The sequence below is a fragment of the Haemaphysalis longicornis genome, unplaced genomic scaffold (assembly GCF_048455015.1).
Source record: "Haemaphysalis longicornis isolate Haplotype H1 unplaced genomic scaffold, Haemaphysalis longicornis Haplotype H1 scaffold_3, whole genome shotgun sequence".
Taxonomy (NCBI): Eukaryota; Metazoa; Arthropoda; class Arachnida; order Ixodida; family Ixodidae; genus Haemaphysalis; species Haemaphysalis longicornis.
The window spans coordinates 18,396,388-18,422,353 of record NW_027526335.1 but is presented as its reverse complement, the minus strand read 5'-3'; the positions used below and the strand labels follow the sequence as shown (position 1 = coordinate 18,422,353).

At 49.2% G+C, this 25,966-nt stretch overlaps 2 protein-coding genes across 2 annotated transcripts in view; one reads left to right on the top strand and one right to left on the bottom strand.

Moving 5' to 3' along the window:
• LOC144174058 (phospholipid-transporting ATPase VD-like) overlaps positions 1-17,774 on the bottom strand; it is a gene marked incomplete in the record, with an annotated part of 124,638 nt that extends 106,864 nt beyond the window's left edge. The window contains 2 exon segments of the mRNA XM_077702477.1: positions 8,771-9,301; positions 17,251-17,774. Of these exon segments, the coding sequence (XP_077558603.1) occupies positions 8,771-9,264 (494 nt within the window).
• Positions 17,775-21,793: 4,019 nt separating this feature from the next.
• Positions 21,794-24,622, top strand: Frg1 (FSHD region gene 1). Its single transcript, XM_077702475.1, has 7 exons — positions 21,794-22,084; positions 22,272-22,354; positions 22,421-22,546; positions 23,807-23,976; positions 24,054-24,158; positions 24,224-24,315; positions 24,438-24,622. The coding sequence occupies exons 1-7, from the start codon at positions 22,026-22,028 to the stop codon at positions 24,583-24,585; spliced, it is 783 nt and encodes a 260-aa protein (XP_077558601.1). The 5' UTR covers positions 21,794-22,025; the 3' UTR covers positions 24,586-24,622.
• Positions 24,623-25,966: the final 1,344 nt, after the last annotated feature.

The following is a 25,966-nucleotide window of genomic DNA, read 5'->3' as shown; positions in this document are numbered from 1 at the left end:
CATTTGTCCCCGCGCGTTGTGTTGTCTTTGGCTCGCTCGGGATGCGCCGCTGCTGGCAGTCGTTCAAGCTGGGCGACTTCCTCTGCGGCCTCCGCCGTAAAATTAGGAGGGAAACAGACAACACAAGCCCATTCCAAAACGCGGCAAGTGCTTTGCCCAGTGTCGTGCATGGGAGAGAGCTGTAGGCCGATTAACACGGTATTTGGCACAGCACCGCAGACCGTCAAGGGGACGTCCGCCAAGCCACCAAACACGGCGAATGCAGCAGGCAAGCTGTCGCCAAACACACCAGCCGCCCACCCACCACCTAGCCCCGAGCACCCAAGGCCACAAACAACCGACAACCGCGAACGCGCCAGAGCCGGGGTAGCAGCCCTATTGAGAAGCGAACCTTTGGTACTGCGAATATATTCCATCAGCCATCTGTTACAACTTGCCCTGCATTGACAAATTGCGGTAGCTTAAAACCGCGTGATTTTGTGCATACTTATTGTGCGGCATGTTGAGCGCAAGGTCGCGGGTTCGATCCCGGCTCCGGTGGCCGTTTTTCTGGTGGGGTATAAAACGAAAACGCGAGAGTGTCCGAAGAGTTCATCGCATACGGCGGCGGCAGACAAACCCCTTTCCCCACGCCACCCAGTACTCTCCCCGGTGAAAACACCGCCCGTGGGAGTGCCCCCTCACCCCATCCCAACCCCTGAGCAGCGGGAGAGCCAGCCGGCGCCGGCCAGCGGCGACCGGGGTGACCAGCTCGAGCTGACATCCCGGGCGCAACTGGCCGCACGTGCCCTGGGCCTAGACGGTCCGCGGGCAGCCCGAGGACTGCGTTCGGACCGGATGTCCCATAAGAATAGATGGGAAAATCGAGCACCGGATCACGTCTCGAGCAGTCCGCGGACGATTCTGGACTGATAATTGACGAGGCCAACAGAAGATCCCCCCCCGCAGGAGAAGGACGGCTCAACCTCCTCCGTTTCAGCCCAAATAAAACGTTTTCACCACCACCGCCCTTGTGTGGAGATTTCGACGCACGTTAAATATCCCGAGGTAGTCGACATCATCGGCACCAGGACGGCATCATCGGCGAACTGCTGGAAGAGCTCGCCATGACGTTCCAGATACTGTGCCGAAAGACAGGATTTCCTGAGTGCTGACGACGATGTTGCTGTCACCGTGAGCCCCTCGAGCGCACACACCATCGCCGATGTCATGGCAGCTGGTGCTGCTGAAAGCACTGAAGAGACTCAGGACGTCACAACGTAAAGCCGCCCGACGCTTTATGCAGCGCTTTTGCGAGTCGGTGTTCTCCGCCAATATTGCCCCGATATTGAACAACACGGACTTGAACTGGTGCAAACAACGTCTCGTTTAGAGAACTCGGGAACAAGTTAAGAACGGCAAGCATTCTTAAGCACAAACTTCCGCTCGAATCAGGCCCAGTGAACAGCACAGCTAGTGGACGCGGAGCCGCACAATGGACTGCCTTCGCCCACTTCGCACGGACGTGGCACGCACATGCGGCGAATAATGGACTGCTTCTTCCTTCAGGCACATGCACCATACTAGTAGTGGACCGTGTCCAGCAGAGCTTGCAAGCATGCGAAAGTTAGCTTGTGTATGGTATCACTCCGCCTAAGCGACGGACCCGGATGTCAACGGGCGCGCGCGTTTTGAAAGGAGACTGCTATGCATGCGTGATGTCGTCTGCCTTTTCTCACGTAGTTTGTTTGTCGTCACTGCAGTTATTTATAAGTATATAAAGTACAAAAAATCACTAGAACGGCTCGTGCCATGTTCAAAATGTTCCCAGTAACGCACTACTTGCGCCGCGCGGACTGACATCCGGCTGCGGTGACGAGGCACAGCGGCAACTTCCGTTGCCGTTCTTAAGTGGTAACCGGATGTAGTTGGTGCCGCCAAAACGAAAGGGAAAACAAAAATCACCCCTTTCTTGCGAAGTAGGCAGTTAAGGCGGAAAGTAGCGTTATTGCATGCAATAAATGGAGTTTTGTGTAAGGTAATGACATACTTTATGTGTTTCGTTATGTGAGAACGGCAGGGGGGTCCCGCGTATGGGGAAACTCGTAACACAAAAATTCGTTATAGACGGGTTCGGTTATATCGAATTATTGGATATATAGAACTAATCGCGGCGCATATTACAGTTCGCTATAACCGGGTTTGACTGTACTTAGTAATGACCATGCTATAGCTGCAGGACGAGCAGAGTTCCAGTGCGTGTACTGTAACAGGACACAAGATCATACCGAATGCGACGCAGTTATTGTAAGCACTTGTTTACATTGCGCAATGACACGTGCAACCTGGTGAAAAAGTTTTGACCAGGTACCTTTTCAGCAGTAAATGCGCAAACGCCACAAAGCACCAATGCATCGTGTTACGCACGCCTAAAACAGTGATGCGTTCGGAGGAGATAAAACTTGTCCCAGAGTGCACATTTTAGCGCGGTTGAAAGCGGGGCTTCCCGAACGACTTCACTCAGTGCAATTCCTAGCACTAAACAGTAATAGATGTGAAAATCTCCAAAATGTTGTCTATATTAGTCAAGGAGCATCAGTCCGACGGCCTACCTTCTTGAACACACAAAACTTTGCTCAGTGCACGACATTTGGGGCACACTTCTTTGGCATTTGTTGAAGTGACGCCTTCGCTGTAGGTCACGCGACTTTTACCAACTCGCACCGATGAATCACGCCTCTAGACCAGCTGTAAAAGGTAACTGACCAAAATGAAGCTCTTCAAAGGTCTGCAAGAACATCCAGCACGGTGATAATAGTCCGAAATATCTTCGGTTCACACCAAAGGCCATTTCGCATTTTTGTTTCGTAGGGAGAAGGACGCTTTTTAATGCGAGAGCATTAAATGACGTCGGAAGCCTTCAAGCGGCTTCTCGGGAAGCGCTCCATAGCGCGCAGTCCCACAGCGCGAGTTCGAACTCGGCAGTGAAGTGAAAGGTGGCCGTCCATGTCAGGGTACCCCACATGAATAAAGGAACGGAAGAAGGAAGACAAACGAGCAAAGAGACAAGCAGCGAAGCTCCGTCAAACGGCAGCTGGAACAAGAAGCGGGGCAACGCGCAGGAGACAGATGGGAGCCATTCGAAAGCGTTACTGCGGATCGCAGAGCAAAGCGTCCCAAGCGCAAGATGACGCGGCCCTTCGACAATGCGAGGCGGAAGCACAACGGCTCCAGGCTGCGTTCGATTTTACATTCGTGATTTCGCATTTGAAACCTCTGAGAAGTGCTTAGGTGTCCCCAGATTTTAATGCGTAGCATTCTTTGCCGAGTGGGCCCCCACAGCGAGGACCGTGTAACGCCCTGCATTTCCACAAAAATGCAGATATTGCGGAAGTTCCACATGTAATCGCTATAATGGCGTAAATGCAGGTAACTGTACGAACGGGATTTTTAAAAACTAAAAAATAAGAAAAATATTTAAAGAAAATTACGGAAAACGGCGAAACGTGTAACATCCTGCATTTCCACAATGCAGATATCGCGAAACTTCCACCTGTAATCGTTGTAGTAGCCTAATGGAGATAATTGGCCGAACTAAATTTTGAAAAACTAAAAAACAAGAAAAATATTTAAAAATGACGGAAAATGGCAAAACGTATAACGCATGGCATTTGCGCAATAATGCAGATTCCGCAAAAGCTTCACCTGTGACCGTTATAACAGCGTAAATGTAGACCATTGATCGAACCAAATTTTGAAAAACAAAAAAAAATAAGAAAAATATAAAATCACGAAAAATGGCGAACCGTGTAACACCCTGCATTTCCACAATAATGCAGATTTCGCGAAAGTTACATTCTGATCGTTACAATAGCGTAAATGGAGATAATTGGTCGGACAGGATTTAGAAAAACCAAAAACTCTGGCTGGAAAAAACTCCCACTCACGACGAGCGGCATGAGAATGCTACGCATTAGTAGATAGTTCTCTGAATTTCTGCAGAATTTTTTCTAAACCTCAAGTCGCAGAAATTCAGAAACGCTCCTCGCCAGGGCGGGAAGTTTCGAGGCCACTTCGAGGCGAGGCCGCTACCGTAAGAGGAGTTCAAAGTCCTCTGCTTTCGCTTTCGGTTCGCAAGCCACGCGCCACGCCTCAGGTCGGACGCACTCGAGCCTGCGTTCCAGATCCATACGATCAGGAAGAAATCTCGGCGACCACAATGCGGCCCGCAACAACCGCGGACCGAGAGCTGCACAAGCGTGCTGTGTGACAAGCGCTTCTTAACAACGGCGGTCGCGGGGAGAATAGCCGCCTTGCGCATCGCCACCAGGTAAAAAGTGCAAAGGCTCACGGGTACGTCGTCCGCTCCCGCCACTTCTGGATCGAGATCTCGCCTGGCCTCCCGTACGGCGGTGGCTTTCACGCGCGTGTGCGCGTGTTTTTATTTGTCACACAAGTGCTTACCTTTCAGAGGAGCCCCTAGTAGGATTCATCGCTGTTATTCATTGAATGTGCGATGCATGAGCGTTTTTTTTTTTTTTCGGTGGAAACAGATAAACAACAAGCACACACGCGCGTGAAAGCCGCCGGCGTACCGGGGAGGCCAGGTGAGTTCTCGAACCGGAAGTGGCGGGACTCCGCGGGAGAAATCAAAGTACCCATGAGCCTTTGCGCTTTTTACCGGTCACCTACACATTAAGTCGCTTTCTTTTCCTCGACGCTGCTGCCATGGCTCTACCTGCTGCGACAACCCAGTTTAAGGAACGGGGGAGGGGCGAAATGAAATGTAAAAAGGCCGAAACATGACACGCCAGCTTCCCTGGCGAAGCGCGTTCCCTTTTTGAGTAGCGCGCGGCGTTCTTTTTTTTTTTTTACAATTTCGTTCCCGCTATGCGAGATTAGTGTCACTAGTTAGCTTTCCTGGTCTGCGTCCCGAGTGACGGTGTGCAAAGCAGAGTGCCTTCAACAGAGCAAAGCAAGTAACCGAGTCAAATCGCACCAACCGCAGTGGCATGGGGGCTAAGGCGTTGTGTTGCTGATCCCAAGGACCCGGGGAAGTACCGGCCACCGAGGCCGCTTTCAAGATGGAGGCGAAAAAACGCCCGCGTGTTCGGGATTTCGGCGCACGTGGTCAAAATTAATCCGGAGCCCTCCACTGCGGCGCGCCCCATAGTCCAGGTGCAGCTTCTTCGCGTTAAACCTCACAATCGAGTTACATCCCGAAGCGCAACGCAAGCATTTTCCGAACGGGCTGCGCTTCCTATACGCGCCCACGGACGTCGAAATAAAGATAACAGCCGCGCCAAACGGTTCGTTTCAAGGGCAGCGGCAAGAACGCGGAAGACAGGCGGCCATGAAAGAACCGCTCGCCAACGGTAAACATCTGCCCCCACTGGAGTTCCGGCGTGAAAGCGCCACGCACCAGGCCCACGACGAAAGGCCAGGTATACAGCGCGCCAATCGCCTTGATCGTTGCCAAAACAACTGCACGGCGCTGAAAACGCAGCGCTGAGAAATAATTAGGTGCCGGGTTTATTTATTGCAGGCTGCATTAGAACGCAATGAGCGCATCTTTGTCCATCGCATTTGTTTCTCCACAGCACGACAGTTAAGATGCACAAGGTTTTATCCTAAAAAATGAAGTGCTGTGTATATATATACGCACCACTTGGCAGCAGGATCGTGGCACGCAGCCCAATCCCAATCCCCAAGAACCTCGATACAGGTCAAAAGACGGTCGGTAGTGCTGAGGGATCAGTTACAATCGCAATTCCTGCTCACATGCTGGCTGGCTGAGACTACAAATGCCATCGCTTTTTTAAAAGCGTACACACAAAAAACTAACAACGCGAGTACCGCGTGGTTCTGTAGTTGCCCTGTGCCATTCCGGTGCACTGTTCCACATGTTTTTAGCCCGTGTAGTTATTGCTTACAAACTCGGAAAATATACGCTTCCGAAACGTTACAGGGTACAAAATCAAGAGAGGCGCGGCCATACTGCCGATGTCCATGAAGGCCACACTGGCGGAGGTACTACTACAATCAACAGGGCGGGAAGCGGGACGCGCGGATGACAGCCGCGCGCGGAATATGACGACGAATTGTTCGGACCCGCCGTCGGACGGACACGCCCGAACGAACAGTGTTTTCCTGGTCGTCTCGTTCGTGACGTGACGGCCGGCAGGGAAAGCACGAACTTCCGCTCGAATCAGGCCCAGTGAACAGCACAGCTAGTGGACGCGGAGCCGCACAATGGGCTGCCTTCGCCCACTTCGCACGGACGTGGCACGCACATGCGGCGAATAATGGACTGCTTCTTCCTTCAGGCACATGCACCATACTAGTAGTGGACCGTGACCAGCAGAGTTTGCAAGCATGCGAAAGTTACCAGCCCGAACCAAATGACGGTGAAGGGATCTGCTACGGCACGGAGGGCGAAGAACAGCCAAACCTAAGCGACGGTGCGCGTCCTTGAATTTATAGTTGTTTTTTATTAATTTTCTAACCATCGGGAATCGCCTTGTCGCCGAGGCAAAAGGCGATTAATAGTCGCCTGTAATACTGTAACTGTAATAGTCGCCTGACTAGGCCCCTAGCATTAGACCGCACAAGCGACGGGAAAAGAATCAACTATACACGCCTCAATACATGCACAAACAAATACAAATATACATACGCACTTTTAGCGCAACAAAATACAACAGAAATAATATATACTACAAAGATACATAACTGAACATGATACACGTTTTTTTGCTTAACAAAATAATAAATAATATAAAATAAAATAAAATTTACGTGAAATCCCTCCGCTTTTGCGAAGGAAACAAAAAATAACGTAAACATATACACAAAATAATAAGAAAATACAAAATAAATTGTTACACTTCATGTACAAAATACTTCAGTTTTTCGTCTAAAAGGGGGCTACCGAGGGAGTGTGTGTTGGTTCAGTCAAGTCAAGCAGGACAGGATGACTGTTCAGAAGATAAGGAATTTGTTAATTAAGTGTATGTGTGCCATAATTTGTTCTAGTTCGTACTTTTATAAAGTTTTTTATGCCAGAAATTATACGCCACTGTGGTATTAGTGCAATTAAAAGAAAAAAATACTCTGGGTCAGTTCTGAATTCTACAAAAATGCGTGCCGCCCAAAGCGGTTTGGAAAGAGACACGAAGAAGGTTTACAACATCCTAGTTTCGCTCGCAGAAGCCGTGCTCCCGTGCTTCTCAGTGCTGATTTAGTAACACGAATGTTAAATGTGGTTCAAGCTGCGAGCTTATGGTTCAGAACGCAGTGGATGGCCAAAGTGAGTTGTTGAAGCAAACCGAGGTTGACGATAGGTGGGTAGGGGTGCGTGCATGCAGAACCCTGAGTCCTGACGGAGATGGCCACGTCAAAACGACCCGAACACCACTTCTCCACGAGCACGCAATACGCAGCCACGCTAAGAAATAGATGTATGAGTGAGAAAACTGCCACGTTCCGCGATTATCCCGGAAGAATTAATGGAAAGGGTTTCGCTAATATTCCGTTAATAAGGCTGTACACAGATTAACGCTCGTAATTTGCACTCAGTGCATAGTTACTGAATGGCGGTACCCGCAAAAGCCTTGCTAGCCGCCCATTTCTGGAGGAGTAGGATGGCTTGTTAATTTTTTGTTTCTTCGTTACTAAGGGGCGGGGGGGGGGAATCCAGGGAAGCTTAGAACTCTCCGGGAATGTGAAGGCGAAAGCCTAGTTGGACCTTCTGTTTATATGATGTCGAAATTACTGCTCAGCTATGCGGCCGCGCCCGTCACCACGTGAGCTTGCTCCGCTCACTAGCCATCGCCAGGAGACTTCTGTCCGGCCCCGTCGGCAACTCCAGCTTTCAAGGCGGCTGATACTGCACGTGCGGCAGCAGCCTTCCTTCCTCTGGAGCTGCTTTCTCCCTTTCCAGGCACGCGCTCGGCCCGACCACGTTCTCTCTCTCTCTCTCTCTCTCTCTCTCTCTCTCTCTCTCTCTCTCTCTCTCTCTCTCTCTCTCTCTCTCTCTCTCTCTCTCTCTCTCTCTCTCTCTCTCTCTCTCTCTCTCTCTCTCTCTCTCTCTCTCTCTCTCTCTACCAGCAATTTCCTGTACCTCACGGCGCGTGCCCTTAAAACATACGTCGCCTTAATAATGGTTACAAGACGATAAAAAACATTTTCCCCGAGAATAGTTCCCCGATATTCAGTGCTCACCGCGGCACCGTTGCAGGTGCGACAACAATACCCTTTTTCCAGGTTAACGAAAACAACCACAACAAGAACGTCGAATGCCGACTGTCTTCTATGAGAACAGGGGTTTGGGAAGCCAAGAAGGCGCATAAAAAAAATCCCAATATGAGGTCACCAAGGCATTACGGCTTCCGCGCAACAGAGCTTGATTCTCCATCAGAGGGCAGTTATACAACCCGCCTAATGTTCCCGGCATCGAACGCCCCGGGGCCTTGAAGGAGTCGGCGAGATGACGTCGATAGCGAGGCAACGGACTCCGATATGAAGTTGTGCTCGCACGCGGAAGACGAGCACGCAATTCGAAATTACCGCGCATCATTTGGAAGCTGCGCCTAGGCCTTCGCAGCGTCACGAGCAAACGGCTAACGGGTCGCCCCGGCGTCGACCTTCTGACACCGCCGCGTCATGGTTCCCCGAGTGTCAATCACGTCTCGGCTATCGCGTGTGCAGCTGCCGTTTCCGCGGTCTGAACGCACAAGGCGCGGGGGAAGAAAGGTTGTAGGCGAAACGGAGACGTCAACAGGGGACTCACTTGCTGTAGACGCGGCAGGTGGAGTTGTTGACGCGCTTGTCGGAGACGTATCGGCGGTGGTCCTCGAAGGCGTCCTTGATGGCGGTCACGCCGAGCACGAAGAGCACGGGGATCATGGCCACCTCCTTACCGAAGGCGTTGATCTGCGGCACCCAGTTGAGCAGCACGATGCCGAGGAAGTAGAGGTTGGCGAACCGGTGGAACTGCTCGAACAGGTTGCGCGGCACGAACGACAGCAGCGTGTACTTGGTGGTGCGCACCGCGTTGTTGGCGAAGCCCCGGTTCGGGTGCTGGGCCGCCGGCGTGTCCTCGGCCACCGTGTGGTTGGGCACCAGGCGCCGGTTGGGCTCGGCGGCCGGGTCCTTGCCCGCCGAGCCGCGCCGCCAGCACCGCCACGGAAGCTCGCGCAGCCAGCGGCCCAGCCGACGCCGGCGCGGGGCCTCGTGCTCGGCGGCCAGCGACAGCGAGGCCATGCTCGACTCCTCGGCGGCCATGCCGCCCGGTGCACTCGCGACGCCGCCACCGCCGTCCCTGCGCCGTCGAGAGAGAACAGCGGTGGTGCACAACTGCAAGCCTGCCGCAGGTCCAGTCAAGCGACGAAATGGCGCAGTTATGGCCTGCGCGGCTCTTTGCTGTACATAGCACAGGACGCACATATAGACAGCGATCGCACGCCGCGCGGACGAGGTATAGTGACAACACCATGCTCTAGGCATTCAGGAGTAAGAGAGAATGCAGAATGCCCCTTATGCGCCCACCTGTGCACTTTAAGCCCGCCTTAACGCGATTCTTGGCTATTCTGCAGCGTATACCCTCACCTGGACTAGCATAGCAGGCCCTGCTCCCACTAGCAGGACTGACGACTGCACTGAACACAGCATTTCACACATTGGCTGCGACGCAGGTTGTTTTGCCACAAAGGCTCACCAAACACGACGAAATGGCTCTGATCGCTTGCGGCGGCTGAGCGTCGCCTACACAAGCCACTTCCGGTTCAGGCTGCAACACGCCATTATCCCACCTTAAAACTAAGTTGCACCGGAGCACGAGAGGTGGAGGAGGAGAAGGAGGAGGAATAAACGTCCCTATGAAGCAGTTCGCCTTGGGGAAAAGTCCTTATTCCAGGACTCCTTGAGACCGTCCAGAGCACGAGACACACTGTATTTCTGGTATCACCTCCGTTTCAGTTTGTTTACTATCAGGCGCACAACTTGTCCTTTGAAATCCGCGCGTGCGAATGATCTCCAGAACACTTTCTCGCGCATCGGTGGCCTCCGCTTCCATTAAACCGCGGAAGTTCCTCGGCCCAGCCTCTTTCCGTCATTTCAACGCAGTTGCACGAAGGCAACCCGCCGTGCGACACGGCACATCCTCCTTCCAACAGGGGGAGGGGGACACCTCCGGCGCCGGAAGGAAGCACAGAACCGCGGGTAATTCCTCTTGCCTCACGCGAATGAAACGAGCGCCGGCATCTGCGCTGCCGCAGCTTGCAGCGTAATCGCGGCGTGGTCAAGGGCGTGTGTCCCTTCACCTCCCTCTGTGTCCCGAGAAGATGCAACGGACCCCATGTGGTCTAGGTAAATCTTCCGCCCTCCGCCAAGGCGCACCTCAAGGCAGCGGTGCCGCTGTTGCCTCGAAACAAAGTTTCAAAATGCTGCGCGCTGCGCCCGGAAATGGAAGAACGCGCATTTAAAAGCAGCACGGGCGAGATTAGCGTCTTCACCATGCTCCCGTCCGCCGCTCTCTTAAATAAAAAACGCGAGCTGGAGATTACTCCGCTGGAACGAAGTTTCTTTAGGAAACCACTCCTGCCCTGAAGCGAAGATACGGCAACTCGGAAGTTGTTTACTTTTCGTTTTTACCTTTCTTGTAGTGAACGTTTCGGCAATAATAGAGAATCGCTACTGCAGCTCATTAGCAGCTTGAACACTATGATAATACCGCTAATATTTATTCGTACTACAAAATCATTGTAGCATCCAGCCAATAAGCCACGTCTTGTGTGCGTCGCTGACAGTCAAGGGGACGCCAATTGGAATATCAGGATATGAAAAATCGGGGCCAAACTTTTCAAGACAAATACACTGCTGAGCAAATGCCACGCCCCGAAAAAAAAAAAAAACATCTTCAACACTGCAAAAAAGGGTTTCTTACTACACAAACATAAATGGCATAGGTAACGTCCACAAAATAAATGTTAGAACCATTCCCACGCCATGCGTAACAAGGCAGTACAGTACGGTTATTCATTATCTACAATCAGGCAACCCGGAAATATGTTACCCGTTTCGTGGTAGTGACAACTAGCCATATTCTCATTATCTTGAGGTGATGTGGAACATGAAAGGCATGAGTTCATTTCTAATGAATACAGGCACGTGGCAACGGGATACTTTCGAACGGTGTTGCTTACATTTATTTGTTTTCAATCATTATTCAGTAGTTTTTCATTATTTGACGAGACGGCCATTTTGAGGGCCACTTCTTGACCACGACGCCAGATTTTCGACCTACCCAATTATTCCGCATTAACACGGTGCCAAAAAAAAAAAAGCAGACATATCTTTTTAAAAATTGGCCGCGCATCTGCTCGCGTCACTGCAAATGTCGGAAGACGAGTCTCCTGCCGCCCCTGCCACGCAACTGTCTCACCTGTCTCATCCACCCAAATCTTCGGCTGTTCCCCTCCTGTATCGCACCACCGGGGTTCTTCGATTTACAGTCTCGGACTCACCGTGGACTCTCCGAGAAGCAGTCCGGCGTTCGATTTTCCCACGTATCCCTATGGCTCCGGGGAACCCTCGGACTACCCGCAGACTATCCGCGATGAGTCCGAGACTGTAAATCGAAGAGCCCCACCCATTGCAGATTTGCGGGGTTCAATTTTGCCGCGTTAGCACTGCTGGCGCGCCATCTGTTTGAACTGTCCGACTCGACATGGCTCGGAGCGGATTGGGAGCGGAGAACACCGACCGGGCAAAAAGAAAACTTGAATGCGACGAACAAACTGTAAACTGAAACTCTTTCCTGTGGCGCTACCTAGCGCCTGCCCCGCATCAAAGGGGACTAGGAACTTTTACTTTACTTTACTTTACTCAAGCCACAAGCGCGAGACTCGGACGCCAGCCTTGTTTGCATTTCGTGGTTAGAACACTGCTTTCAACGAGTTTTTTTTTATTTGCTCTCGCAAAAATCGAGCACACATCCACTTTTTAATTAAAAGAACACTGCAAACACCAGCTACGTGTTGTTATTCTATCTCAAATAAGCCTAATATCTTTTTGCTTAACACTGTTGACAGATATAGAGCATATTTCTAGCTTCATTAAGCTGAAATGTTGTCTATATATATAGTAACGTTTCAGTCAAGAATTCATTTTAACTTTTATCCTGGCGGCTGAATCGAGTGACAGACAGACAGACCAAAATTTTCGCAGCTAAGTAGCCCAAGAATGACCATCGTCATTAAAAACTGTGAGACTAACCATTCAGATGATGGTGGATTACCCAGCGAGGCTGTTTCGTTTTCGCTGGGTTGCATACATTTACGAAACAAAACCCGATTGACCGGGGTGCAGTTCAAAACAGTGCACGAAACTGCTGCGGCTTGCGGGACCATCGGTTCCCACGTGATTGGCGGCCGGAGCGGCTGTGTCGCTTCAAAACCACACATCTTCCCCCTCTCCCGCGTTTCTGCTGCTGCGCTACAAGCTCTCCCCCTTTACTCGGCTGCACTGCAGTGCCAAGCGCCGACGCCACACTCTCTCCACACTCTCCCGAGGCACGGCTGCTGCCCCGTCGCGCCCTCGTCCCCACCCCGTTGTTTGCTCGCCATTTCCATGCTCTGGTACTCCACCTCCTCCTTCCTTGGAACGAATGCGCTGTAGAGGTAAACAGCGTCGCTGCAAAAAGGCTGTCTCGCGCCTTCCGCTCCAGGAGCGCCAATAACTCCGCTCGGGTGGTTTTGGCCGCCTAGATCCGGTCAGGCCCATTCGGTTGACGTTTAACCCCGGAAAAAAATAATAATAATGCAAGAGAAGCTGGTCCGTGATTGTTGTCTACTTGCCTCTGCGTACTCATTCACTCGGTCGAAGGATTAAGCGGCACAAGACTCGTGAATACGCGGAGTCATATATCAAGGCTCATTTTATCCAGCGAAGCTAACTCGCGGAGAGTATACATACTGCTGCTGATTTCAAGCAGCAGGCTGCCGCTTCAAATCGAGGGGTCGTGGTATATGATTCGCACCCCGTGAGCGACCCTCAAAGGATCCCTCTCCTTTTTTTTTTGTCATGGCATTTTGTTTGGTTCGTAGCCCTCCTGAGAGACGAGATAGATATATCTATATACATATATACAAATAGATCTAGAATGTTGTAGGTAGCTTGTGCACGTGCGAGTTCTTGTACTTGATCGTTCAGAAGATAACTGATTTTATAGATATTGTAATCGTACCCCTTATGAAGCGATTTCAACTGAACTCTGCAGACAGTTGTGCTAAATAAACAAATGTGTATGTCGAACACTTTTACAAGGTGGCGCATCTGCACGAGATATTTTATGTCCAATCTGTGCAATCTTCGTATGCGCATATTTTCCTCGGTAAGTTTACCAGAGTGGTAATACTTATACTGCCGTAACCCGCTGGTATAGTGATCAACTGATATTCACTAATAGACAACGCTGCGCTTCTTTCTTGCTTGCAACACAATAGTACGCATATTGGAGAAACAGGTTTATCAAGTAGATAGAAGGAAGCAAACATGTTTTTCATATAACTCACCATTAAGTGGAGGTAATAACCGTTAGGGTGGTTAGAGGACACAATAAGCAAAATGATCAATTTTCACGCTGCACTATCATGAACGGCAGGTACGCTCAGGTACACCTTCATTTCCTCTTATTTACGAACTCGGCTAGAAGCTAAGGGCATCCTAGGTGTGAAAAGATTAATTACGCCTGCTGGCGGACTTTTCTTTCGAAATTGATTCATTCATTCATTTTCGCTAAGACGGGGGCATACGCAGATCAACCCTTAAACACGACTGCGCTTCGGTGCAATAAAACGCACCGTAAATAGACTTGTAAGTAATACGATTATTTGGGGGTCGCCTTCCCCCAAAGAGGTCCTCAGTTTCTTACTTATTTTTTAGTTTTTTTAAGCATTCCACTTGCGCGAAGTTAAATCCCAGCGGGTTGCACCGCATACGCGCACACGCCTCCATGGTTATCCCCACTTCAGCAGAATTGGCACAAGGCGGGGAGCGATTCTTTATTCGCCTCGCCCCCCCCCCCCCCTCCCCCCCACAGAAAATCCCCCCCCCCCCCAAACCAATCTCTGGGACCACTACTGAGTCGAAGAATACAACTTTAAAAAAGCAGTGTTGCTCCAAACAACGTTAGGAGAAAAGCAGAAGCCCTCTCACGTAATGAACAGCAGGACACAGTCACACAAAAAAAAAAAGAAAAAAAAGAAGCCATACAACCAATGAGTACTCCCCGTGATGGCTTTTCGGGCAGAAACTTCGGGACTTACATAAAAAACGTTGAAACAAAACTTGGGTCGGCTCAACGAGCAGTGCAAAGAAGAATGACAGGAGTAACGCTTAAGGATAGGAAACGAGTTTCTTGGATTAGGGAACAAACTCGGGTGGGAAACATGCTATGGATCAATGTAAGAGGAAGTGAACAAGCACTGCACATGTAATGCGGAAAACCGAGCACCGCTGGGCCACCTGGGTGACAGCGGTTGTCGAGAGACGGGACTAGAAGTAGAGGGAGACGGATAGCTCAACGGCGGGATGAAATAAGAAAATTCGGAGGCAAGGGATGGATTCTGTCATGGCAAGAGATGAGCAGTGAAGGACTATGAGAGAGACCTACGTCCTGAAGGGGACACATACGTGACGATAATGATCCTGATGGAGCTTAAAATACGAAGGTCGAATCGGAGGCGAAACTTCGGACAAGGGAGCAGCCTCAGCCCGGTACCAACGTGTCGACACGGGACCTGTCTTCACCCTGAGAGGCCAAGTGCCTTGTCGAAACTGTGCCACCGGGCTAAGGCTGCTCTCCCTTGACCGAAATTTTGATCCTCTCCATTCAGCTGTCAACTGCACTATAGTTCATATCACAAGCTAGCTGCAGCACTGTGGAGGCTACATTGTTATCAATAGTGCGCCCACTGAGGGCGCCTAATCCGCCGTGAAGGGGGTCCTGAGAGGACACTCCCTTCTCCCGTCTCGGCAAGTGGCACCGCACGGCCCCGGCGCCCTTTGTCGCTTCCTTCGCGGTGAGTTAGGCGCCCTGAGGGGGACAACAATGTAGCCTCCACAGTGCTGCAGCTAGCTTGTGATATGAACTATAGTATCTGCGCCATGAGTAGGAGGAGGAGGAGGAATAAACGGTTATTGTAGCAAAGTTATCGGGTTGACGGCCAGGTGGGGGGGAACCCTTAGTCCAGGATGCTCTAGGAATGGGAGGCCTGTCTCGCCAGTTCTACCAGACGTTGTTGGTGATACGTGTTGGAGCTGGTCATCCGACCCTCCCACTGCTCAAATGAGGGGCTTGGATTTGGGGCAAGGGATGGTGTGTGGCGGCGCTCCCACACCATGTGGTAGAGAGTGCATGGCTCTATACAAGTGTATGCGCATAACGTCTGATGTATGGCACATTACTACACTCCATGAGTAGGAAGAGACAAATAAGGAAACAAGGGCGCAAGCGAAATCACAGGGATCTGCGTACAGCTGATGACGCATTGTCGGATGGAACGTCAAGGTTAATATAGCTGCAGCAATATCGGCACTTTCTTTTTGCAGCTCGGCAAGTGATATTTTCATTCCCCCTAGTAATTACACCTGAAACAGCACTCCCGGGGCATTGTCAGTGAAACCTTTGTCATAACGCACCGACAAGGCTACGGAAGATAGGCGGCTATCCCATCCTGTTTAATTTCGCTCTCCCTCTTTCCCTCAAACATGGCTCTTGTGTTTCTGAATCACAGTCCCGTTTCGAACTGGGAATGCAATTTGCTGTTCGCACAGCTGCTACTACTGCTTCGCGAGTAACGCCCGCGCAGACACACCGGTCTGACGGTCGCGCTCTACATCGTGACCAGCGCAAGTTTCGGACAATGCCAAAAAACAAAGATTAGTTACTGCAAGCAGGCAAAACTGAGCCGGCCGCAGTGTAGAAGTCGTTCGTATTCGCGTTTAGCACATAAATTGGCCCCCTCAGGATTGACGTATTCAGAGTGCGACCCCCTTAGTTGTACTGATACTCCGATGCATGCTGCTTTAAAAATCCATGTTGCACCTATTTTTGCCAGCCTCGAGACTTTTCGAACATTCATCTATAACCAACACCCTCTCAAGGGTGTTGCTATAACCCGCATCCCTCAGACCAAACGCTTTACACAAAAGCTATTTGTGTCAAGATGAGCTTCGCGCGCTCATGAAGTACAGGTTTCGATCGCGCATGCTTCCTCTCTTCACTCAAGGTCTACCATGCGTTCACCTCAAACGGTATCATTGTCATTGGCAGCCATGCTGCCGTGCAGAGATTTATACACCCCCCTCCCCCACCCCCAAATCGAAATATTGCATAAACCCCTACTGCCGCGCTTCACTGTAGCCGTGCGTAGAAGTGTCGCCGCCCTCCACAACACGGACACGTTTGGAACAGCGGCCAACACGCGCACAGGCATTCGTGCCACAGTTGTCAATCGAGCGCAGCCTTGTACGCGCGTTTCCAGCTGGCTTTCCTCCCCTCTCGGCAACAGCAGCGCGCAGTGACAACATGACTTCACATCAAAACTATGGGGATTCAAGCAGCGGCGTCTACCGCTCCATTCGTATCACTGCACTTTAGAGCCTCTAATTAAACCTCGTCACTCAATCGTGGAGCATATTGAAGCAAAGCGGCCCGACGAAGGGGACTAAAACCTGTTTTTGTTATGCCGAGAACAAGCCAGACGGTGAAAACGGCGTCCAAGTCGTTAAGTAGACTTTTTTGTTAATTGTTCCTCATTCTTGCTAACATCGACACTGCTGATCACAGCAGCATAATTTAAAAATAAAACAAAAAAGAGTGAATTGCCACTATCGTTTTAGTTTCCGAAGTACAAAAGTTCGTCGTATCACCATCATGGAGTTCATACGCTAAAAAAACAAGCAGTGACCGCTGTCTCTATGCGCACGTGAGACGTTAGAAATCGACGCTCAGCCCCTCTTACAGCGGCGGTCCCAAAACGGCGGCATCGCTTAGTATTACGCAACATTCGCCACGCAAAAGTTCAGCACTCGCTCGCCTTCCAAATCCGACCAACCGCGAGTAAGCCAGTTTGTCAAGCACCGTCACTGTGAATTTTTATAACCGTTTTAATTGCGTCGACATTCACGCGACAACAAAAGACCGCGAGGTCAGTAAACAAGTGGCGTTAGACCAGGCACAGGGGGAGGGTACGGCTGGTTACTTACCAAAAGCAGCACAGCCAACGCGGTCTAGGTGAACTCGAAACCGGCGTATCCGAGACGACTTCGGCAGGGTTTAAGCAGACAGTATCCACGTCTTCGAAGAATCGCAGCGGCTGTCATCGAATCGACGCTCACGGAGAGATACTACACATCACGGCTGTTGTCTTGACTGTCACGCATCCTGAAGAGCACCCGCTGCTTGGACGACGAAGGCAGCAGTGCATCGTGTTGCTTTCTTCAGCGCGAAGACGACAACTTTACGCTGTAAATCCGTGGTGTAGCTTGCCCTGGTCGCTGTACGGTCTGCACCGTTTTTCCCGCCGATATGCGCGAGTATCAGGAGAAAAAACGCACCGGTCTCCGGCACACGCACCAAAGCTTTCCGCGAGCGCCACTTCGCCAACTTCGCCTCTGCTGTTGCGGCCGCAGCGGCGCTCACTGCGCTCTGGAGCAAGTGCAGTCGTAAAAAAAACAATAAAGCGTATGAAAATATGATAACATCAGAGAAGAAACTGGTGAGAGAGGAAACGAAGAGAGGCAGCGCCAAGTTCGCCAGCATAGAGGAAAGAGAGAAAAGTTACTGAGTGACAACTTCCGGCGGAAACTACGTCGCCAAATTTATGCCTTATTTTTCCAACAAAAAGTTGTTCCTACTTTTAAAAACTAAGCAAACATTTTGATAGTGAAAAAAGGTTTCTTTTACTAAGCCTTACATTTATCACATGTTTGTGCAATACCTTTGTTCAGTCGTTTGCTTAAATGTGCAACCAAAACACAGAAAGCTAACTTTTAATAATTTTCAAACCAATTCACGTAGTTGTGGATTCTAGTTGTAACAAAAAAAATATAACCACGATAACCACAGTAATTTTACATTTCTCCAAAAAGACAGTAAAATAAAGCAGGCGTCAATACATAGAGTTTCATACTAATATACACTAGAGGGAAATCTGGCGCCACTGTCTAGGGGAGCCGCGCTTCAGCGAGCGTGCCGTCATGTACCGGGCAGGCACGTTCCACTTGTCCTTGGCATGGCTCCCGAACAGGCTGAAAAGTTGCCTCTGGCTGCAAAAATGCAACAATATTGCTGCAGAAGATTAATCGAATTTGTTTTATTATTATAAAATTAAAGCTCCAGAAAGATGTATTTGTCAGGGATTATTTAGAAGCTTCATGCAAGATGAACAAGAAAACAATGTTACCCGTTTTATTAATTTTGGCTTCAAGACGAAAAAGAAGCCATGTGGCTAACCAAGCCAAGGAGGCGAGGAACGTCGCTAGCTGCAATGGCGCCGCCCACGGCGGCCCGCGAATGCAGCGCCAGATTTCCCTCTAGTATATATTAGTATGAAACTCTATGCGTCAATATAACAGTAGTAGAGTGTACTAGAAGTTCTAGAGTGGCCCGACCGGCCGCCCGGAGAGGTGCTCGTTCCGCGCAGAAAATAGCGGCGGCGCTGTAGTCAACGACAACTGAAAGCGAAAGCGGCGGCTGGCCGCGCGCACGGCCGCGCGCGGGCCGGAAAACGCTGCTTCTTTACGCGCGGAGCGCTCCAAATTTGTTCTGCGGGTCGTCCAATTGCTTAAATTTACTGTAGGTACAGTGGACTATGGGTAACGAAATGAAAAATAAACGCTGCAGCTCATTTTGCGTTAGTTTTGCCTTTCCCGCTGGACAACAACAAGGAAAATTACGAATTTTCCTTTGCAGCATTCGTAGCGGATTGTAAATGAAGTAATTGCAGCGACATTTTCGCTATTACAATTTCCCATAAAAAGTATTTTGCGTGAAATTGACTGGTATGAACCAGTTCATGATTGCTTTATGATTGTGTCCTTATTGTGCTGCTTGATGGACATAGTTGGTCGACGCAAATGACATGAAAAAATATATGAGGACTGGGATGATAGCTTCTCAGAAGAATTTTTTATTTATTGTCTTGCAATTTACGCTCGGACTGCAGTTATGCGGGTTAATATCATAAGTTGCGTTTTTTTTTGCGTGAGTTGTTATTATAGCAGTATTTAAGCAGTGGCTCGCTTGGGATCCATAATTACGGGTCACCGTAGTGGCCGAACAGAAAATGACACGCGCAAGCGAAATAACTTTTTAACTAAAAAGGGTTTAGCCCAGTGGTTAGCTCAGTTGTCCCAATGACCGTCTTTCATAGAACTATTCCCGCAAAGTTCAATTAATCGCACAACCTTTCACCTGATTCGATCAAGAAAGGAGTTGAATCAAATTAACGCAAATTTTATTCACGAGTATGCTGATGGTACAATTACACGCACATAAAACAAATTCAAAACATACATCAGAAAATATATTGACCGCGACAAAAATGAAATATACCACGTCTACTATAGAGGTAAAGGTTCAAGAACGCTAACACGGAGGTTCAAATAAACGGAACTGGAACAAAATAAACATTTTGTTTTCATTTTCAATAGCCCAGAAAATGAAGTGTAACCCGGGAAATCATGCACAAAGTCTACACAGGTAAAGGTTTAGGAATAACGCTAACATGGAGGTTTAAATGAACATTTTTGGCCAACGCACTTTCATAACTCGCCCTCGATCATTAGTGACGGCTAAGTTTAGGGTGTTGCTCCCACCTTCACATGTAATCACGGAACTTGATTAAACCTTTTATATAGAAATGAATCCGTGTCACAATGTATACATAACCAAACCACATTTGCTGTCAAGGTCTCACGTGCTGGTCGCAACCAACGCCGTTAAGGTGTTTGCTGTGAATAAGGGCTGCGGCACATCCAAAACGCTGTCATGGTGGAGCTCCTTGTCGCTGAAGCAACTGGTAAAAACGTCCTAGAGATCGCTAATAAACTTTCAAAAATGCACGGAAAGATTCAGAAGCCCCCCCCCCCCCCCCCCCGAAAAAATACAAGAGGTAGTAAACACAGCGGCATCTTCCCCTGGCATGCAGGATTGGTCATGCAGACTTAATTGTCACTTCATTTTCAGTACACACTTCCTTACCAAGTGCCTGCAATATGCGACATAGCAGGTTAATAAAATAAGAAAGCCCACTAACGACAGTACAAGCATCAACGGCAGGGGTAGCCCAGAAGAAGGCTCTTGGTATTTTCGTTCCAAATAGGAACGTAAAAAAACGGTAAACTTTTTGCAGCCTATATAGAATGTGCGCCCGCAGCTTTTGCTTCATGCGCAGAATCAGGAAGGGGAAGGGAAGAACATTCCTGGTGCCTGTCCATCAAATTCTTCGCTCTTTACCTCGAACTCTGCTATATCTCAAAATATCTTCTCGAAACTTTTTCTCACCGTGTGTTTACCTCCCATAGGCACTACGCATTTGCCCGCTTTATCTCCAAACGTTTTTTCGGAGGACCACGGATGTCTCGATATACTGGCAGAGATGACACAAGGCAAAGTCCGCTGCTGGCAGCTGATAAGGTCCGCGTTCGAATGATTACTCCCGCCGAACGCGGTCGTGAAGTGCAAGTTTACGCGGACTACGCGTCCCCGTTACCGGAATGCTGTCGGGCGCATACATCATTGCTGTGGACGACGCAGCTGATCATGCGGGCGAGGAGGAGCCTCCAGAAGTGCGTGCGTACAACGGCAGAAACAGCATACATGCTGCGTCTGCTTTGTAACAAGGTAAAGTGTAGCGGTGGCGACCACCAATCCATGCGATTTGAGGAGCTCGGGTACACTTTTCTGGGGTGCAGATGCGAACGCAAAACAGCCGAGCGCAACACAGTTCTTTCTTCTGCAATTATAAAAGTTTCTTTTTTCCTGCGAATTATTTTGCCTTTATTACGAAATCTCCCCTGTGCAATAGTGCTTTTGTTAGCACCACTATAGCTGTTATTTCAGGGACCTGGCTACAAATTTTCTGCATTTGACTTAACTCGAAACTCTGCGCTTATCTCAAAATTTTGAGCTAATTTTACGACTTTGATTTAACGAGAGGTTACTTTATATCACAATTAACGTTAACGTTTTCAGAAAACGCATAAAAAATGAGAACGTATCGTTGGGAAGGGGGGGGAGGGGGTCAATAATTTTATGTCGGGTTGTACTAGTTTAAAGTTTGCTCAAGCGGAGTCATAACGTTTCTGCGTCTACTTTCTAAATCAGCTGACCAAAGGTGCAGGTTCGATTCCCTGCCGCGGCGGGGCCGCTTTTGTGATGGAGGATAAAAGCGAAAAACGAGATTTCGGCGCACGTTAAAGATCTCCAGGTGGTTAAAATTAATCCGAAGCCCCCCAGTACCGCTTGCCTCATCGCCTGTGTAGCGCCGGCGCGTTAAACTTCATAATCCAAAATAAATCAGCTTCGCAAGCGCAAAACACCGCCGCGAGCAACGCAAATATTGCCGCGCGCAGGCTGGGAGCTCGTGCCGGGGAGCGCCCGCTGTTCAGTTGTCGACGACAGCAGCGCCGCCGCTATACCGGTTTTATTTTCTGCGCGAAAGTCGACCCGGCGGAGCAATGGGAGAGGCCGCCGCTCGGGCCACTCTAAAACTTCTAGTACACTCTAACAGTAGGCGTGTAAAAAAGTAGTGACAAACGGATTACGGATTAGCTTTCTCCATGGCTTTCTGTTCTGTGGTCGCCTACTTGGCTTCATTTCGTAAACAAAACGAATCGCACATGTTGTCAGCGTAATTATAGCTATAAGCTTCGCAGATGAGTGCGTGCTGTGCCACTCAAGTTGTGACGAAATCTTTCTGAAGGTTTTTATCTTGCTTCTTGGGCATTCTTGGTAGTCCGCGCGAACCAAGCCAGCTATGTCAGACTACACTTCAGTGCGTCGTGGGAAACTCGTGTTGAAAGGACGCGCAACAAAGTAAGCTCGCCGGTGCTTTTTGTTTGAGCGATTAAACATGTTGTAAATAGCACGGCATAACGACCTTTCGCAAGACAAAAACCTCCTTGCGAATAAATGTGATCGGGGCTCGCGAGACGATTATTAATTCGCTTGCAGCTTTCGCTGCTGGATCCCACAACACCGTTCTTTTTTTCTTTTTTTGCAGAAAACACAGGAGTAAGAGCAAATCAGGTCAGAGTTCCAGCCACACCGACGAGCGGTTGGAAAGTCAAGACACCACTAGCCATGGTACCGCCTTCTTTATCCTTTTTTACTTCACGTAAGCCGCCCCACTGATTATGCTCTTCAACACAGGAGGCTGGTGGGAGCTGAAAGTGATTGACGAATACACAGGCCCCATTGCAATTGAATGCGCTCCGCACTGCTACGTGTCCTCTCAAGATGACGGCTTGTTCGTGCTTGGAGGACCTCACCCGGCTGGTAAAGTAGCGATCTGTCACTGATAACTTGCTAATAGAAAATTTTCTTAAGTCTGTGGCTAGCGTTATGTCTAGACCTAACTACAGTCATTGCTAAGGTTACGTCCAGACGCGAGTATGTCTTGGTGTTCACATAACCGGCCAAACCGCTTCAGTCACTGTTAATTACTATTAATAATTACAGGCTAACTCTGGCCGTAACTTTCGCGATGGTTGCAGTTACGTCTGAACGTAACGCTTGACAGCTGTAGCTGGCATTATGTACCGACCTGGCATCCGATTCACAACTCACCATGGAGGAAATTTTTCTTCCATGCAAATAGCGGCAAGACCAGTCTATCCTGATTTTTACCCGGCGGGCCTGACTGCTTCCTATCAATAACGAGGCAGAGCCCCCGGTAATGATTAAAACTATCAGTAATTAGATAAGCGGATGTAACTCTGGAGGTGGCTACGTCTGGACATAACTTCAGTGATGATTAAAGTTGCGTCTGGACGTAACGCTAGACACTCTCTTTTAGGGGCAAGGCACCTTAGGGGCTCGGGCTGTCGGCATCCTATGTCGTCGTCGTCCGTCATCGTATTCTCACGTGGTCACGGTACTAAAACACCGGGACACTCATTTTCCAACGCCTCGCGCTAGAACATAACGCATACTGAAAGCACGCTCTGGGACACTCGTTTTTTTAACGTTTCATCTTCATGGTCAAAAATACGTACTAAAAGAACACACCGGGACACTCGTTTGTTGCTCGTGCTTGCTCGCTTGCTTCTATTTTACGCAATTTGCAGTGCTCCCTTTCAAATTTCACATCTCCTCCATCTTCGTAATTGGGATGTTGCAAATATCATTCGCGCGCCAAGTGGCAAGAGAGAGAGACTTACAATCTTTGAATACACTTATACACTGCATGCTTTGCCCCTCCCCAGGTTTCACGCCAGTAATGATGGCCAGAGTTTTCTTTCTTTTTTTTTCCTTAAGTGCACTAAGAGGGCTATGAAGCAGGCTACAAAAATTCATAAAACCTGGCTTGCTACGATTCACAGTCGGTAGACATTTGTCAAAAACTGCTCCCCTGACTTCATGCCCCACACTTCTCGGCTCCCAGAGGTGTGTCATTCAAGATATATTTATTATACATGGCCGTTTGCTGTGGTATACCGCTGTTTTGCAACTGTGCCAAGTTGCCATAGACAAGAGTAGAATTTTTCTTCTTTACTAGCCAGTGACGCAGTGTGTGCTTCTTGCAATCTCTCTTAGGAGAGGGTCCATTTCCTGAGGAGATCCTAACAGCGGTGAAGCTGTCTGACACAAAGATAGCCCTGAAATCAGGCTTTGGAAAGTACCTCTCTGTCCAGCCAGACGGAACTGTTGTGGGGCGCTCAGATGCCATTGGACCTCTTGAACAGTGGGAGCCAGTGTTCCAAGATGTAAGTCTCGGCACCATCATAAGTCACCTGTCAACTTCCCAAGAGTTTGGTGTTGTGCTCACATGGTTCCATTCTAGGGAAAAGTAGCCCTCTTGGCCAGCAACAACTGCTTTCTCACCGTCCACGACGGCACAGATATCAAGGCCAATTCTCCTACGGCAGGCAGTAATGAGATTGTGAAGGTAAGCCGGTGTGTTGGAGCTTCCTTTAAAAACAAGTTTTTCAGACTGCAATTCTGCTTGTTCAGGTGCGGGCTGTGGCGAAAGCTGACACTTCAAAGGAAAAAGATGTCCCTGAGGAAGAAAGGGGATCCCTAGGTGAATGCGAAGTGAACTATGTGTAAGTGCCAACATTGTTTGACCAGCTGTCATATAAGTTGGCAAAAGTGGCCGTCTTGTGTTTTTCACAACACAACAGTTGGCATTAAAAAATTAAATTTACTGGATGTTTCACTATTTCAGAAAAAAGTTCCAGAGCTTCCAAGACAGAAAGCTGAGAGTGAGTCAGCAAGACAGAAAAGACCTGAAGAAGGCCAAGATTGAAGGAAGTCTGCATGAAGCTCTGCTTGACAGACGCTCCAAAATGAAATCGGACAAATTTTGTAAATAACGTCAAGTGTGAAATACAGTGCACCCGCAAAATGTGATACCGAGCACGCCTTAATTCGGACAATGCTAGAAAAACTAATCTTTGCTGTAGCACCCTAGTGATGCAGAAACAAGGTCACACTTTGAAATTATGAATTACTTCCGACTAAAATGTCAGGCGCAGCTTTCCATCGTAGTCGGACCATGCAGGCTGGCGAGGACAACGAAGTGTGGCCGCACAGATTCACCTGCTTCATTTTTCTGCCTTTCTCTGACATGCAGCCGAGTAGTCCTTGCTTATGAAGTGTGGTTCTCTCGCCTCCATGGTCTCATTGAGAGTGCCAATCACGAGTGTAATGGCCATGCTGGCGCTACATTCCATACTCGTGCGACTGGCAGGAACTACGGCTATGCCACGCTGCAGGTCTCGTCCTTAGTCGGTTAAGTAGAGATGGGCAGCACTATCCTCATGAGAAGCAGTAGAAAGTTGTGCATTTCTGCACAGGTGCAAAGTTCTGTTTAAATTACAAGCCAGGCCATAGCCTCCTTTAAACTTGACTGCGACTGCCTGATGCCTATGAATGAACATTGCGGCGTCACAATCTTACCTGTTGCTATATTGGTACGAGGGTGCTGTCGACATGTTTTTTGCCTTCACTGCTTTTGGCAGTCAGTGGGCCTCCTCAACTTGGGATTTTGGCTTGCCCAGAAGAGCTCGAGAGCAGCTCTTCTCGCCTATAGATGCCTACTGCAAGAGCAGTCCTGGACGCCTGCCTGCATTCAGGAACTTATTCCAGACTGGCAAATTGCACCTGATGATTACACGGTTGCAGTGAACACTTGTTTGGATCTTTGAAATTAATGTATGCAAGATTTTCTGCTAAATAAATGGACCAAAGTCTCTAGAGCAGAGGGGTAAATAGGCAGTACTGCCTTATGCCCCCACAGTATGTTATTGTGAAGCGCAGTTACCAGTAAAAAGTGAAGCCAAGCTCTTGCCATACAGTTCATGGCCACCAAAAGCCTAATTGCAACAGTGGTGCCTCGCATAATCCTTTGCGACAGAGTGTACAATCACGCACGCTACTTTTCAGAGCATTTTTGTTACAATTTGTGAGTCAGCATTTTGTGTTACAATCGTCGTCATCCCCTCTTTAACTACTCAGCCACTATTTGCATTTCCCGCTGTATGGAATGGTGCTACCATCTCGTGAATGCTGCGCCTTTACCATCCACCACCGTCTTACCAAAAACAAAAGTGCAAGATGAACGCCTCGGAGGTTTTACGGCGCGCCAAGTAGGTGTTCCTGGCGTTACCTTTTTTGTCTAGTTAAAACGTTTATTAAAGCAACATTGAAGCCGTTACCCTAATATATATAAGGGCTACAGATCACAAAAACGTG